The 14,712-nt window shown below is 52.4% G+C and overlaps 1 protein-coding gene across 2 annotated transcripts; it reads left to right on the forward strand.

Annotated features, from left to right (window-relative positions):
* Positions 1 to 6,661: 6,661 nt before the first annotated feature.
* LOC103054877 (H-2 class II histocompatibility antigen, E-S beta chain-like) lies at positions 6,662 to 14,158 on the forward strand. 2 transcript variants are annotated; one of them, XM_088149657.1, is made up of 6 exons: positions 6,662 to 6,852; positions 8,371 to 8,637; positions 10,891 to 11,094; positions 11,272 to 11,391; positions 12,033 to 12,053; positions 12,908 to 14,158. In XM_088149657.1, the coding sequence occupies exons 1-6, from the start codon at positions 6,768 to 6,770 to the stop codon at positions 12,919 to 12,921; spliced, it is 711 nt and encodes a 236-aa protein (XP_088005783.1). In that variant the 5' UTR covers positions 6,662 to 6,767; the 3' UTR covers positions 12,922 to 14,158. The 2 variants fall into 2 exon arrangements, with proteins under 2 accessions (XP_088005783.1, XP_088005782.1); XM_088149656.1 differs by having other exon boundaries at positions 6,663 to 6,852; positions 10,813 to 11,094.
* Positions 14,159 to 14,712: the final 554 nt, after the last annotated feature.

Raw genomic sequence — 14,712 nt, forward strand, 5'->3', positions numbered from 1 at the left:
ACAAAAGAAACAAGCAAGGGCAATATTCAAGATTATGATCAGATTAAAAAGAAATGAGCATTGTGGGTACCTGCAAAGCTGAACAAGGGCCAACCACACACTGGAATGAGAAGGATGGGGGGGGGGCATTCCATGCAGTGAGAAGGATCAGCTTATATGCTTCTTTCTATCTGTGACAGGGCAGTAACTGAAGGGTCCGGCATGATGTGTCCCACCCGCCTGCCCAGCCCCTTCCCTCTCCTGCCTGAACAATTCTGTTTTGGTCTGTCTTTGGAAAAAACAAGCGCTGTTTCTTTCTGGGTACAGACCAAAGCACTGGACACATACGTGGCATGGTTTATGCATCCCCGCCATGGTGTAATGGGAAGCAGGAATAACCTTGAGGGACAGGAGGAAGAGCCGCAACCCAGACAATGGTCAGATAAAGAAATCTGAGTCCGGGACAGAAACGTAATTTGAGAAAGCATCTCAGACATGATCCTAGTTCTCATGAAATAAAGGGGGGGGGGAAGCGCGCTGAGACTTGCAAGAGTAATGTCTGCCCTCCGAGGGAGACCAAACTTGGAAGCCAAAGACATGCAAACTGCTACTACTTTTGTTATAAGGTTACAGTAACAGAATCTGAATGCGCTTCCCCCCACCCTTTGTGAGAACTAGGGAGGGTCTTGCTGGAGACACTCTCTCAGGTTACAGTTCTGGCCCAGACTCAGGTTTCTTTTATCTGACCATTGTCTGGGTTGCGCTCGGTGGCTGCGTGCAGCCAGGAGAAGCAGGGAGCTGGCTTTGGATGGGGTGCAAAGAGCCCCGGCAAGCGCCAGCCCCCCTAAAAAAGGGGGGCCAGCAGAAAAGGATCCCCACAGATCCCCTCTTTTGCATGGGGACAGTAGGAGGTGGGGTTAGACGCACTTCTCGCCCTCGCTGGGGCCAGGGGTGGGGGCCCCGAAGAGGGAGCCCCCCGGGCTCAAGCTCAGCATTGCCATTCCCCCAGGCCATGCACGTTCCTTTGGAAGCTTTCACACAGCTGGGAGTTTGATTTTTGGGGCAGGCGCTGACTCCCTGGAGATGGAGCCACTGGGCTGGGCCCCTGCCCCCCACCAAGAGCCCCTATGGCTTTTGATCTGCCCTGGAGGGGGGGTGTAGGGGGGCCCAGGCAGCCCCTTCTCCACCAGACTGGACCATGGGCATCGGCGGCTGCGGACGAGGGCAGCAGGGCTCCCACAGTCTTGGAGCGACCCTGGCGCTGCCCGGGCTGTGAGAGTCTTGAGAAGGTCATGCTTGGAGGTCTTGGAAGGAGCTCCCGGTCGATTACGTGCTGTCACTCTGTCCTGCCTCTCCCTGTCCTGAAGCCCCTCCAGAGGGAAATCTTTTCCCCGGAAGGTGCCGATCACACTTTATGCCAGGGGGGTGAGAAGGCAAAGGAAGCTGCTCTGGAAAAGCTGCTGGGGAGGTGGGGGGGCAGGGGACAAAGTGGCTGGGACAGGCCAGGCTCCCACCAAAGACCCAAAAGCCAGGCATTTGCCACACGCTGCTTGCACCTGGCTGGGTGCGACTTTCCGCCCCATCCCAATTTTGTACCCCCGTGGAGCCAGCCTTTTGCCACAAGGTGTCCTTCCTGCACTACCACTCCCACTGTCCTTGGCCAGGAAGCCAAGAATGCAAGAATCTTTTCCTGTAGCCTTGTAAGAAAAGTAGGATTAGCCTGCACAATTTTGTTTTCTAGTCTGGCCTACCTTGAAAGGCTGACTCACAGCTTCTGTTCTTAGGGTGATGATGTCTTCTCTTCTCCCGCTCAAGATTTCCAGGACCTCCTGCAGTTCCAGATCTGTTTTTCTTCCCAGGCCCCTCTTCAGAGGGAGCGGCTGTGGGTTCAAAGGCCTGCCCATTCCAGAGACCTTCCACCATTAACTCCGAATTGGGTTGTGTTGCTGCAGGTGGAGTTGGTTGGCAATTTGGGGGTCCCCTTGGACCTAGTGTGTCTTAGGCATTCCTCGACTGGACTGCTGCAATGCGCTGTACCAGGGGCTGCCCTTGAAGGGCACTCAGAAGTTACAGCTGGTCCAGAAGGCAGCATCTCCGGGACTGAGGGTGCAACTCGAGGCATCCATGCAACACCTCCACTCCGAAAGCTGCACTGGGTGCCAGTTGGCTTCTGGGTGCAATCCAAGTGCTGGTTGTCACCTTTGGAGCTGCACATGGTTCGGGGCCTGGGTATCTGTGGGACCGCCTTTTCCCAGAAACATTTGCCCACCCAATAAGGTCAAGTGGAGGGGCTTGCTAGGGTCCCCTCAGTCAGAGACTGTCATCTTCAGGGCCCATGCAAGAGTGCCTTTTCAGTCACTGCTCCCCTCTTCTGGAATAGACCCCCCCCATGTGAGCCCAGCCCCTTTCCTTCTGTTTTTTTGGGAGGGTGATAAAGTATGCTTGTTCCACCAAATTAGGGAGTCTGGACTGCCATAAGCACCTCTCAGTCACACAATGGGTTCCCCTTGATGATTGTGATGCTTTTCATTGCAAACCCCAGTTCCTCAGGGACGTTCCCGGTTGCTATTGCTGAACTTGCTCTGTGGTCTGAATCCCAGCTGGGAATTGGGGACAAGACGCTGCTCAGAGTTGGCAGAGGGGAGCAGTCAGTCAGCCCTGAAAGTGAGGAAGTCAAGATCTTGGCTGCTCTCCTCTGGACACGATCCAGGTTGCCAAGGACATGGACATGCCTAGAAGTTGGAGTCCAGAACAGGAGCCAATATTCCAGGTGTGCTCTGAGCGACGCGGAGCAGAGACGAACAATGACGCCTCTTGATCTTGATGCTGGACTTCTGTTGCTGCAGCTGAGGATTGCATTGGCCCTTTTTGGAACGATGACGCTCTCTTGGCTCACATTCAGCTTGTGATTTCCCCTGGTTACTTTCTGCTTATCCTGCTGCCGTGTATGGCCCTACCTCATCCAATATTCACGCCTTGGAGTTTTCCTGTCTGAATGTGGAAATTCGGTTGAAATTCCTCTTGTTGGTTGCTGCCTGTCGTTCCAGCTTGTCAAGATCTTCCTGGATCTCAAGAGTCTTCTGAGATGCTTGCTATATCCCCATCTTCTTCCATCTGCAAATTCTGGCAGCTGGGGATGCTCCTTCCCCCACCAGCCCCCCCCCCGCAAAGACGGACCAGGAGCCTTTGCCAAGCCAACATCTTGGTTGGCCCAGCAGCAGCACATTCAAGGGGGCCAAATCGTGGCCAAATAATCCTCTGTAGCCCAGACGCAGCTCCGGATGAGAGAAAGGGGGAAAGAACCGCATGCGCAGAGCTGTGAAAGCTGGGGATCCCTTGGGGGCAAGAAAAGCCCCGCACGAAAGACCGGGAAGGGCCACTTCCCCAAAAGCCCCACAGCGCCCTCTGGCAGGCAGAGGAGGAATGGCAGCGAGAGTCTCCCCACCCAGCTCAGCTGCTGATGGCGCTCAGGGTGGTTCAGCTCCTCTCGCAGGCACCCCTTCCCACATGCTGGACTCCTTGGACCCCCCCCCCCAGTCCTTGCTTGGGAACATCAGGGAAGTGGATTTGCACCAGCTTCTTTCCGGGACAGTTTTTGATGGGGGAGCCCAGTGCATGGAGGTGTGATTTCTGCATGGTCCCCCATCCAAGAGCGAACCATATCTGACCCTCCTTAACTGAGATCAGCCAGCTCTGCCACGGGATGGGAGTTTGCGCAGAGCCAGGAAGTACCAATTAATCTGCCCGGGAAAGTGTGGATCACCCCCTTTGCAGGGAGGACAGTTTGCTGGAGAGAGGGGGACATTCCAGAATCAGCCCCCAGGCCAGGACCTTCATCCCACTCTCTCTCCTGCCTCAAAGGTCTCAGCTGCCTGGGGTTCAAGGTGGTGGGCAGAAACGCACAGCCTTTGTGGCTGGAAAGTCCATGGGGGCATTGGCGGTTTACACCCAGCACCCCCTGGCCAGCCCCGAGATCCAGGTCGGAGCACCCCATTGGCCTCCCAGTCTGGGTAGGGGAAAACCCCCAAACTCCTGGAAGTTTGTCCATTAAAAATCAGCCGACATGATGAGGGTTCCCTGGCCGGAAGTGGAGGAGAGGCGGGTGAGGGCCAAGAAAGGGAGGGGCGAGCAACAGGGAAGCGCATCACCCACTGATGGGGGGGGGGAAGAGTTTGATTTCTTTCTCACGCTATAGTTCAACTGTCAGATCAAACCAGAACAAGCCGGAGTGACACAGGACTTCCCTAATACACAAACACAAACAGCTTCCGATATACAAACAGCCTGTTGTCTGCCCCACAATATGGTTTTTGTTTCCCCATAGAAAAATGCTCCTCCCCTGTGCATCTGCTGTTCAAGAAGGAAAGCAAATCACATCTCCAGGAGGCACCCTTTATTGTGGGAAAGCACAGACAGAACGCTTAGCAAGGACCCCCGCTGAGGTGGGAGTGGGGGGGTGGGCTGAAAGGGTGGGAGAACATTTACATATATGCAGATATAGTATATACACACAGCCCAGAGGAGAGGAGAGCCACCACTGCTGGCTGAGCAAGGGAGCCGTGTATGTGTGAAAGTGCCGATGGGCCCTTTCCTGGGTCAAGAGACACAGCGCCATGGTGTTGACTGCCTCCTCCAGGCCTGGCTGTTGGGAGATTACACTTGTCTCCTGTTGAACACCTCTCCAAAACTCGCCCGCCACTCGGATCCCAAGGATTTCCTGCCTCTTTGCCCCCAAGTGTGTCAAGAACTCTGCCTTTCTGTTGTTTGGGGTCCCCTTCCTTGGACAGCAGGCACCCAGGGATCCTTGCAGTAAACCCAGTTCTGCTCAGCGTTGTGCTCCTGTCTTTGGCAGGAATTCCATGATGCTACTCAGATGAGGAACGGGGGGGGAGGGATCCCAGGGCCAGAGAATGGGAATTCAAGCAACTAAATAAAAGCTGGGGACCAGCACCTGGGAAACCAGTTCTGCATCACACCAAGGGAACTTCCTTTGCCTCCTGATAAGTCTCTAGGACAGGATTTCTCAACCTGGGCAATTCAAAGACATGTGGACTGGGGAATTCTGGGAGTTGAAGTCCACCCCTCTTCATGTGGCTGAGGTTGACAAACACTGATTTAACCATTTAACTTGGTTCCAAGATGCCCAGCTTGTTCTGGTGAATCCCAAGTGCCCCCATGGTCAACCTCTGCCTGAGTTTTGCTTGAACAACCATCACCCCCAGCTAGCACAGCCAAGGGGCTTCCTGGCCAAGGACAATGGGAGTTATAGTGCAACATGCAGGAGGGCACCTCGTGGCAAAAGGCTGGCTCCACGGGGGTTCCAAAGCCAGGATGGGGCGGGAAGTTGCACATAGCAGTTGCAAGGTGTGTGTGGCGAACGCCCACCTTTTGGCTGTTTGTTGGGAGCCTGGCCTGTCTCTGCCACTTTGCCCCCCCCAACCCCAAGCTGAACTACTGCAAGGCGCTGTACCTGGGCTGCCCTTGAAGACCATTCGGAGGTTTCAGCTGGGCAGAAAGTGCTGGCGCAGGCAGTCTATGGTGTCTCTTTCCGGGTGCAGGAGACACGCTGCTGCCTTGGCTCCCCGCCTGCTTCCGGGGGCGATTCAGGGTGCTGGTGGTCACCTTTAAAGCCCTCCACAGATGGGGGCCAGGCCACTTATGGGACGTCCTCCCCCTGGTTGTCCCATCCGGTATGGCAGGAGGGGCCTGTTTGGGGCCCAGGAGGAGAGCCTTTTCTGCCATGGCCCCTGCCCTCTAGAACAACAGCTCTGTGGAGATCAGACTGTCCCAACCCTGCTGGCCTTTCGAAGGGCCCCGAAGGACCTGTTCTGTGCCGGAGTCTGGGGCCCTGGGTTTTTTACAGAGCCCCTCTGCAAAAGGGTTCCTGGCCTTTTCAAGTGATTCTTCCTGGCTGCTGTGTGTTGTGCTGTTGTTGTGTTGTTGTTTGGTTGTGTTTATTGCTGATGCAGCTGGATAATTGAGAAAGGCAAAGAGCATCAAAAAGAAGCCCATATGTGCTCCCTTGATGATGGAAAAGCCTTCAGTCGTGGGAAGTGCTGAGAAAAGCTGGAATCACAGAACATCTCCTGGTGCATGATGGCAGACAAGCCAGACTAGAGGGGCTGTTTTCTGCCTCCAAATCAGCTTCATGAACTGCAAGGGCTCAGTTCCCCCACAGCCACTCCCTCCTGCCACGAGAGGCTGATTCCCGCCACCCCCAGATCCCCAAGCCCTTCATCTCCTGGAGGTCAGGAGAAAACCCCATTGACCCAGAGAAGCACCCAGATCGGTCCCCCTGGCTTTTTCCAGGAAGGACCCGGTGCCCCTTTGGAGTCCCAGCAGCCCCAGCCTTGAGTACCCCCGGGGGTCTTAAGGAAACTTAAAGGGCATCTAGTCCACCCCTCCAGGCCCACAGAGAAAAGGAGACCCCGGCTGAGAAACCTGGGGAGGGCAAAGGAAGGGGAGGGTCCCCTCTGAGCTGGCAGGGGACCTCCTGGAGCTGCAGCCCCCCAAGGCTGAAAGGATTCCTCCTCCCACTTTCTCCGCTTCTTTCTCCGCTCCGAACTATCTCCTCCACGGGCGAAATCCAGAGAGGCTCTGCCCGGAGACTGATGACGTTGCAGAAGGGAGAATTCCCATTGGCCCGTCTGCTTTTCTGGGCGCTCCCAATGCCAAAGTCTCAGAAAAACGCTCGCTGCCCCCAGTCCAGACCCACCGATTCCGCCTCTGGGCTGGAAGCATCTGCGTCTTTCTCGTCTCTCTTGGGGGTTGCTTGTGGGGCAGCATCCATGGGCTCTGCTGGGGTCCCCCTGCTGCTGCTGGTGGGGGCGCTGTCCCGGATCCCTGGAAGTGAAGGGGGTCGGGAGCCCCCCGGTAAGGAGTGGGGTGCGGGGGGTGGGGGAGGGGGGCTGGGAGGGACCCCATGATGCTGGTGGGGGGAGGGGGAAGAAAAGGGCTGGGACCCTCAGGAGTGACTTTGGGGAAGGGGTTGAGGGCAAGAGAGGGGGGAGTCTGCAGGAGCCTGCCCCCTCCCTCCTCGCATCTCCCCAGGAGGACTGAGAGGGACCCCCCTTCCCTGGCTGGGGCCGAGGTGGGAAGAGGGGTCATGGGAAGGCAGCCGATCCGGGATAAGAGTCGGACCTTCTGGCCCCGAATTAGACCCGGATCCGGAGACCCCAGAGTTTGTCGCGTTAAAGGAAGAAGAAGGAAAGAGGAAACGGGAAATTGCGGCGTTTTCATTCCCAAATCCACGCAACGAAAAGCCGTACAAGAAAAAGATGCATTTGGAAAAAAACCATTTTGCAACTTCAGAAACTTCACTTTTTTTTACGAATCTCCACTTAGAGGCTTTTAAGATCAGGCAAGAGTTGAATTTAGATCCCTTGTTGGGGAAGCCTCTGAATTGGGAAAGAAGCCCCCCCCCCATAATTTCCCATAGCGGAGTCAGGGACTGGAGGGGAGGGGGAACCATGGGGGGAACTGACGAGGAAGGATGTGGGGGGAAGGAGACTGGAGACCCCCCCCTTTGAATTGCTCCTGGGGGCTCTTGAGGAAAGGCAGGTGGAAGGGGGGAGAAGTTTGGGGAAACCAGGGAAGGTGGGGGGTTCAGGTGGGGAAGGGCTGGGAGACCCCAGGATCATCAGTACAGACACCCTCATTGTGCCCCCTTCCCATATCTCCCCCCCAAGGAAGAGGGAGACCGAGGTATGGAACTTCCTTTCACTGCAGACTTGAGAGTTTCTGGGTCTCTTCACCCCCCTCCCCCCATATTTCCTGCCACTTTGTGGGGCAAAGAGGCCCCACCAGGATCCAACATTCCCTGCAGAGAGCCGGGCAGTTTGCTGCACCAGTTGAGCTTCTGCCTGCCTTTCTCCAGGGTGGAGGATGGAAGGGGCCCACCAGGAAGCTCTTCCCCTCCCCCTCTTTCCTCCCCCGTCCAGACCCGCAGCAACTCTCCATCTCCCCCAGGGAGCCCCACAGGGACCGACAAACCTTCCCCTCCCTCCTCCAGGGGGCATCTTGATGGAGCCACAGCCCTGTGAGGTTGGCCACTGTTGCTAAAGGAAGGCGTTGGAGCTTCTCCCACTTGGGGCGGATTGGGGCCCTTCCTCCCCGCACCCCCAACGGTAGGGCATGGAGTGGATTGGGCCAGGGGTCTTTCAGCAGGCCCCCCGCATCTCCCCCCAGGGAGCCCCAGCAAGGAAGGGGAGGGGGGCTGGCAAAGGCCCCCCTGGGTTCCCTTTCCAGCTGGACCCTCCAAAGGCCAGTCCTCAGTCTCCCGCAGCAGGTCTCCCCCTTCCCGCATGGGTCTCTCCTCTACTGGCTGCTGGGAGCGATGGGCCCTGGATTCCCTCCTGACGGCCCTCCTCCTCCTCCCCCTCCTCCTCGCAGCCCATTTCTTGTGTCAGGCAAAGCTCGACTGCCACTTCCTCAACGGGACGCAGCGGGTGCGCTACCTGAAGAGGTTCTTCTACGACCGGCAGGAGATTGACCGCTTCGACAGTGACCTCGGGAAGTTCGTGTCCATCACCCCGTTGGGGCAGGCTGACTATTGGAACACCCGCCAGGACATGCTGCAGGTTGCGAGGGCTGAAGTGAATCGTTTCTGCCGATACAACTACGAGGCAGCCAAGACAGGGCTTGTGATTGGCTGGAGAAGTGAGTCCGGGGGGGGGGGAGGGGAGGCTTGCTGGGGGGAAGATGCCAGGACCTCCCTTTTCATTCATTCCATTAAGGTTCCCCCTTATAAAGATTTACTCCCTATTTATTCTGCGCTCTCGGATCTACAAAATATTCCTCTTTTCCTTCCAGGATCCCAACTCTCCTCCTGCCCTGAATCAGGGATCCCTTTAATCCCCTCCAGAAAATGATCCAAAAATGATTTGGGGGTGGAATCTAGCCATGTCTCTCTCCTCCCCAAAACTGATTCATGGATCGAAGGGGCTCCCCCATCCCTCTGTCCAGCCAAGAGTCCATTTCTCTCCCCCTCTTTTCCTCCCGGGCCCCAGAAATGGGGTGTTTGGCCTTTTAGGATAAAAAAAAAATGAACTTCCAGAGGTCTGAAAAAGGGAATTAGCGAAGGAATTGAGTTTCCAGTCATAAGAAACACATCCAATGTTCATTAGACCCTGAAGCCATTGATGGTTTAATGTAGGATGGCCTGATTCTCTGTTCCAGATTTCCTACACATTGCCTAAATTTGGTTTTGTAATTTTAATTCTTTGCATAATGATAAACTTATCTATCCCTATCAGTCAATAGGGTTTCAGAGCTCAAACATTGTGGAAATCAAGTGTTTTAGCTCCACGTGTTCCAATTCAGCCTTTTTGGGGAAACTCTCTTCCTTTGGTAAAACCTCAAGAGTTGTTAATATTCCCATTCTGAGCCCGTTTTCCAAAAATAATGTGTTACCCCAGAATTAAATAACATGCTTCTTCCATAGAAGGAAAACTGTGACCGTCCCAGGAGAGAAAGTCCTTCAACAGGGAGATCCTGGGCATTTGCTCCTTCCATAAATAATTCAATATTTCAACACAGACGTTGCTCTCCACATATACATTTTCACTCTTAAATTCTTCCCTGCAAACTTAGGAGGATATTCACCTTCCATGTCACTTAACATAATCATTTAGAAAATAAACAATTCATATTCTCTGAAATTTGAGAGATGCAGTTTGAAATGTTCTTATCTATCAAAGAAGATATGTTCCTGGAGGCTATAATCTCCAAGTATTTAATTCCTTCTGGATAATATTCAAAATGTGATTCTTTTCCCTACAACCCACACAACATTTTTGTCAACTGGCATAATATTTCATAATATTAATTCACATTCCCACAATATTTACCATAGAACTTCATCACTTCCGCTAATTTATCTAGTGATTTTTGATAGCCACCAAAAGCCCCCAAAGATCACCTGCAGATTGCTCCAGTTTCCTGAGTTTATCTCGTGAGGCATCTCCAGGCTTCCAACCGCCCTCTCGAAGGTCCCTTCTTCAGGGGTTTCATGCTGCATTTCAATTTCATGGAAACACGCTTGATACGCTGCCCAAATTCCTTCAAAAGCACTTTTCCTTGAATTTTTTACACCATCCTGCAATGACTCCATCTGGCTCAGGGGCCTTTCTGGATTCCACCAGATCAGCAGAATTACCGATTTTTGTAACTTTCGGGGTTCAGCCATGTCTCCTGACTGCATGTCCACAATTTCTGGAAGATTTGCTGCATTTTAAGAAGCCTTTATCTGCTCACTAGCTACATCCAGATGCACAGAATATAATTTTTTACAAAATTCAAAACACTCACCATGAATTTCATTGCCATTAGTATACAGTAATTTGTTCCTGAGGAATCTCTCATCAAAGGTATTATTTTTACTTCAATGAAAATGCCTCCTGAGTCTCTTCTGGGAGATATTCTACGAATCTGGAATATGTGTGATGTGGGGAGATTAAATGTATATTCTTGCTGTTTTCAATCCAGAGATTCTTTCTCTGTATTGTCCAGATCATGCAGGATTTTATTCATTTTCTGGAATCTTGTATCACTGACTTTTTAGTAATCTGATGGCCTTTTTGAGCCTGGTCCAAATCTGCTTAATTCTCATCTTGTCCAGAATCAAATTTAACTGACTCCGCAGTGGACAGCAAAGACTGCAAAAGAGTAAAGTGAAGTTTTTCTCCCTCTCTCCAAACAAAACTCTTGGAAAGGCGACTTGAAACACAGAACATTCCTAAGACTAAGACGGACCTTGGCCTGAACTGACCAACTTGCTCTTCTGTCCTGGGCCCTGTTGCATTTCTCACATCCGTCCTTCTCCCTTCCCTCCAGCCAAGCCCACCATCACTGTCTCCCCCACCAAGATGGACCCCGGTTCCCCCAACACCATCCTCCTTTGCACCGCAACAGGCTTTTACCCCTCAGAGATCGACGTCCAGTGGCTGAAGAACGGGCAGCCAGAGAAGGAGGGCGTCGCCTTTGGGGAGGAGCTCCAGAATGGAGACTGGACCTACCAGCTCCAGGTGATGCTGGAGACCCAGCCCCAGCGTGGGGATATCTACACTTGCAAGGTGGGGCATGCCAGCCTGGAGGCCCCAGTCACTGTCCAGTGGGGTAAGCATTTCCCTTCCTTCCCTGCCCTCCTGGTCTGGGGACACCATCCTGCACGGAGAAGGGGTCATCGATGGGGGGGGCTGGAAAGACCCTCCCTGTGTGTTGAGCCAGAATGGCCCCCTCGGAGGAAGCTGGCCCTGATCCTCCTGCTGATGCAAGGCTCCTTCTCCTTCCCAGAGCCACGTTCCTCCAACGCTGCCAAAAGCAAGCTCTGGACAGGGGCCATGGGGGCTGTGCTGGGGGTGGTCTTCCTGGCTGTGGGGCTCTCCCTCTACCTGAAGAAGAAGAAGAAGAAAGGTGAGTCCATGGGGGTCTGGGTAAGAAGTTATGGGGAGGGGATCATCTAGGGAGGACTTACATCTAGATGGCAAGGTGGGTCCTCTTGGGCCACCCAATCCAAGGCTGAGGGTCTCATTGGGAAATTGGTTTGGAAACATTTTTCTTCTTGGAGGGGTATAAGGGATAGGAGACCCAGTTTGGTGTGGTGATGAAGGCACCAGGGTAGAAACCAGCAGCTATGAGCTCTAGTCTTGCCTTGGGCACAAAGCCATCTGGGTGACTGAGGGCCAGTCATTGTCTCTCAGCCCTAGGAAGCAGCCAATGGCAAACCCCTTCCAAAATCTCACCAGGAAAACTGCAGGGACTAGTCCAGGCAGTTGCCAGGAGTCAACATTGACTCAAAGGAAGAATAAAAAGGAGAGGGGGGGAATGTAATGCCATATGTTATAGGCTGTAGAATGGGAGCTTGACCCCATAAATGCTCCAGCCCTTTATTTATTTATTTATCAAATTTATAAGGCCTCCCCCAAGAAGTGATGGTGCATCATATAAGACAAAATATAAAACAATAAATATGTCAAAAACAGTCATATTAGAAAGATAAAAAAGCACACAACACGCATTAAGATTTCTGAATGCATTTCTCTCCTTTTTTCTAGCAATTCCCATCCAACAACCAGGTGAGCTTCTTCTATTCCCTATTAATTAATAAGTTTTTCTCTTTCTCTCTTCTCTCAAAAAATCTAACTTAAGTAACTGAAAGAGCCTTGAATGACCTGTGAAGCCTCCAAAGATTTTCTGGACTCCCTAAATCCTATTCCAAGATTTTTGGCAGCTTTTCCTTACGGGGACCCCAAAATGTAATGCACAAGACACAACACAACACAACACTAACACAAAAGCAACACTAAAGTCTCACCCGGGATGTTTCCTCATTTTGGGAAATTGACAAAGGGAAGGGAAGGAGGGGGGCCATTCAGGCCATTGGGGGAGGGAGAGGGAGCACCCCAAGTTTGTGGGCTGCCCTTCCTGACTGCCCCTTTTGACCTTTCACACAAGCTCCGGCCAAGGGACACCAGGCTGGACACCAGACACCATTTCTGACTCCACCATCCGAGCACCATCTTCTGGGTTCAGATGAAGTATTTGTGCAGGGGGGGAAGGAGGCCTCCTCTCTTGATTAATCCTCTAATTAAGCCAATTAGGGATGAATTCCATCTTGTCAAGGTCAGGCTGGAGCCTCCCTTTGCAGCCCCTCGGCTGAACTCAGACCCCCTTCGAGCCCCGGAGATGAGATGGGGAGGAATCCCTGGTCCTTCGCAGCCTTTTCCTCCTTGAAAGGGGTGGATTCTCCCTCCATCTGGGCCCTGCCCATCATCCACCCCCGCTGAAGGTTGAGCCTGCCTGGGAGGGTAAAAGGGAGGGGGAGGGGAAGCCCACCCTGTGTGTTTCCTGCAGACTCTCCAAAAAAACCTTATACACTGAAGGTTTTACTGCATATTTTAATTTTCTTCCCCATCTCTTTTTTTCACAGCATTCATGAGTTAATCCTGCTATCCTTTCCTGCTATCAGATGCAAAATTGCTGAAGAATTTCAGTACCTGCTGAATTTCTGCCTTATTTGCAACACTTCAAGGGTGAAGCTACAACATTGGGGAGAGGAGGAGAATCACAGCCTGGATCTTCTCCTGTTAAGACCCACCAGCTTCCTTTCAGGGCCCCTCTGTCTTTTGAGGGAGGGGGAAACAGGGAAGGGGTGGAGACCATCTAGTCTGCCCCCAGGAACTCTTCACCTGCCTGTTGCTCCAGACCCCCAATTTCTCCTGCTCAGCACAGACTCCCATTCAGAGCAATGGCTGCAACCCATCCGCCTACAGCCACTTAACCGAAAATCCATCTGGCGCTTAGCCAAGCCTGAAGGCCACCAGACTCAGAGAGATCCAGATGCTCCACATGTACCAGGCACCCTGGGATCCCCATTTCCTGGGGCATGATCTCAGGGATCTACTGGTCTCTGCCCAGCAGAGCCCTAACCTCTTTCCCCTTCCTTGGATCCCCCCTCATTTCTCCATCTCATCTCTCCTGGCTTTGAATCTCAGGAGCTTCATCTTCTTGCTATTCTCCCCTGGGTCAATTCCCTTGGCTTTTGTTTGCTATAAAACAATAAACTTTAGACTGTAGGAAAACCCTGGAATGATGTGAGCTGATGCTGTCTGAAAAGTCTGGTCGCAGCTCCATATTCCCTCCAGGTCAGACACCATTTAATCAGCTCCCTCCATCCCTGAATATCTGATCCTCCGCAGAAGGGGACAGGTTTCCCACACATATCTGTAGGTCTCCTTGCCAGCATGGCTCCTTTCATCAGAAGGGAGCTCTTCCTTTGAAGCTCTTTCCTCACTACATACAATCATACGGATTCTCTCCAGTGTGGATTCTTTGTCAGGATCCTTGCAATCAATCAACTATCAATTTATGTCAATGATTAGATTTTAGGTTGTTAAGAATGTTAGTTTATACAAATTGCTTGCTGGTTCCTGCCATAAAATAAGAGGGGGAGAGATTTAGGTAGACAGAGACAGACAGACAGTTATCAAGTTCTCAGGAACTCGCAAGGTCATGCAGGTGTGAGACTAACCAAAGATCCAAGAAAAGGTGTGAAAGGGATTTGAACTTGAAAGGAGGGAAATCGCAGAGAGGGGAGTTAAAAGGGAAACACTGAGACTGGGTTTTCAGTTTCAGCAATCTATGGAACGCTGTGTACTTCTTCTCAATAAAGAAATCTTTACTGGAATGATCTAGTCTCCAAAGGGTTTACTTGGATTGGGAATTGAGTGTTGCAGACTCTGACATTCTTTGAGGAAAACTAAGAGGAAGCCTCTCATCCCTTCCATGCTTTCAACACCCATGTTGGTTGTCTCTGGTCCCGGGTCCATAGGGTGGGCTCTCCCTTCCAACCTTTGGAGGAATCTCGGATTAGTTCTGCATTATGAGGCCATCTCAGGTCACAGCTGGGTGCCTGTGCTGGGCCATTTTGTCTTGTTCTTGAGAATAAAGCTCCGTTTTCTCCCCTCTGACAATTGTGAGAAGGAATGAGAGTCCCCTTGTGACTTTTTCCATCCTCTCTGCATGGATGTTCCCCTTGAATGTGGGTTCTGTGATCGTCTTCAAATTGTCTTTGAACACTTTCACATTTCTCCCTAAAGACTTGGTCCTTCTATCTCTGACGGAAATTTGGTGGGCTGGATCGTCAGGACTTTGATCATGCTGAGAAGCTGAAGGTTTCTGACTCTCAACCTTGGACTGGTTCTTGCGTGACTTTTTGGCTCCATCTGATCTGCA

Source organism: Python bivittatus, unplaced genomic scaffold (genome assembly GCF_059951505.1).
Source record: "Python bivittatus isolate LINGU-HERP-01145 unplaced genomic scaffold, Pbiv_v1 ctg000580_np1212, whole genome shotgun sequence".
Taxonomy (NCBI): Eukaryota; Metazoa; Chordata; class Lepidosauria; order Squamata; family Pythonidae; genus Python; species Python bivittatus.

What these genes read in the sequence shown, in the direction of transcription:
- LOC103054877 (XM_088149656.1), top strand. Translation starts at nt 6,768, where the DNA reads ATGGGCTCTGCTGGGGTCCCCCTGCTGCTGCTGGTGGGGGCGCTGTCC. An exon ending in CCCAGTCACTGTCCAGTGGG is followed by an intron (nt 11,095 to 11,271) that starts GTAAGCATTTCC and finishes TCTCCTTCCCAG; the next exon opens with AGCCACGTTCCTCCAACGCT. An exon ending in GAAGAAGAAGAAGAAGAAAG is followed by an intron (nt 11,392 to 12,032) that starts GTGAGTCCATGG and finishes CCTTTTTTCTAG; the next exon opens with CAATTCCCATCCAACAACCA.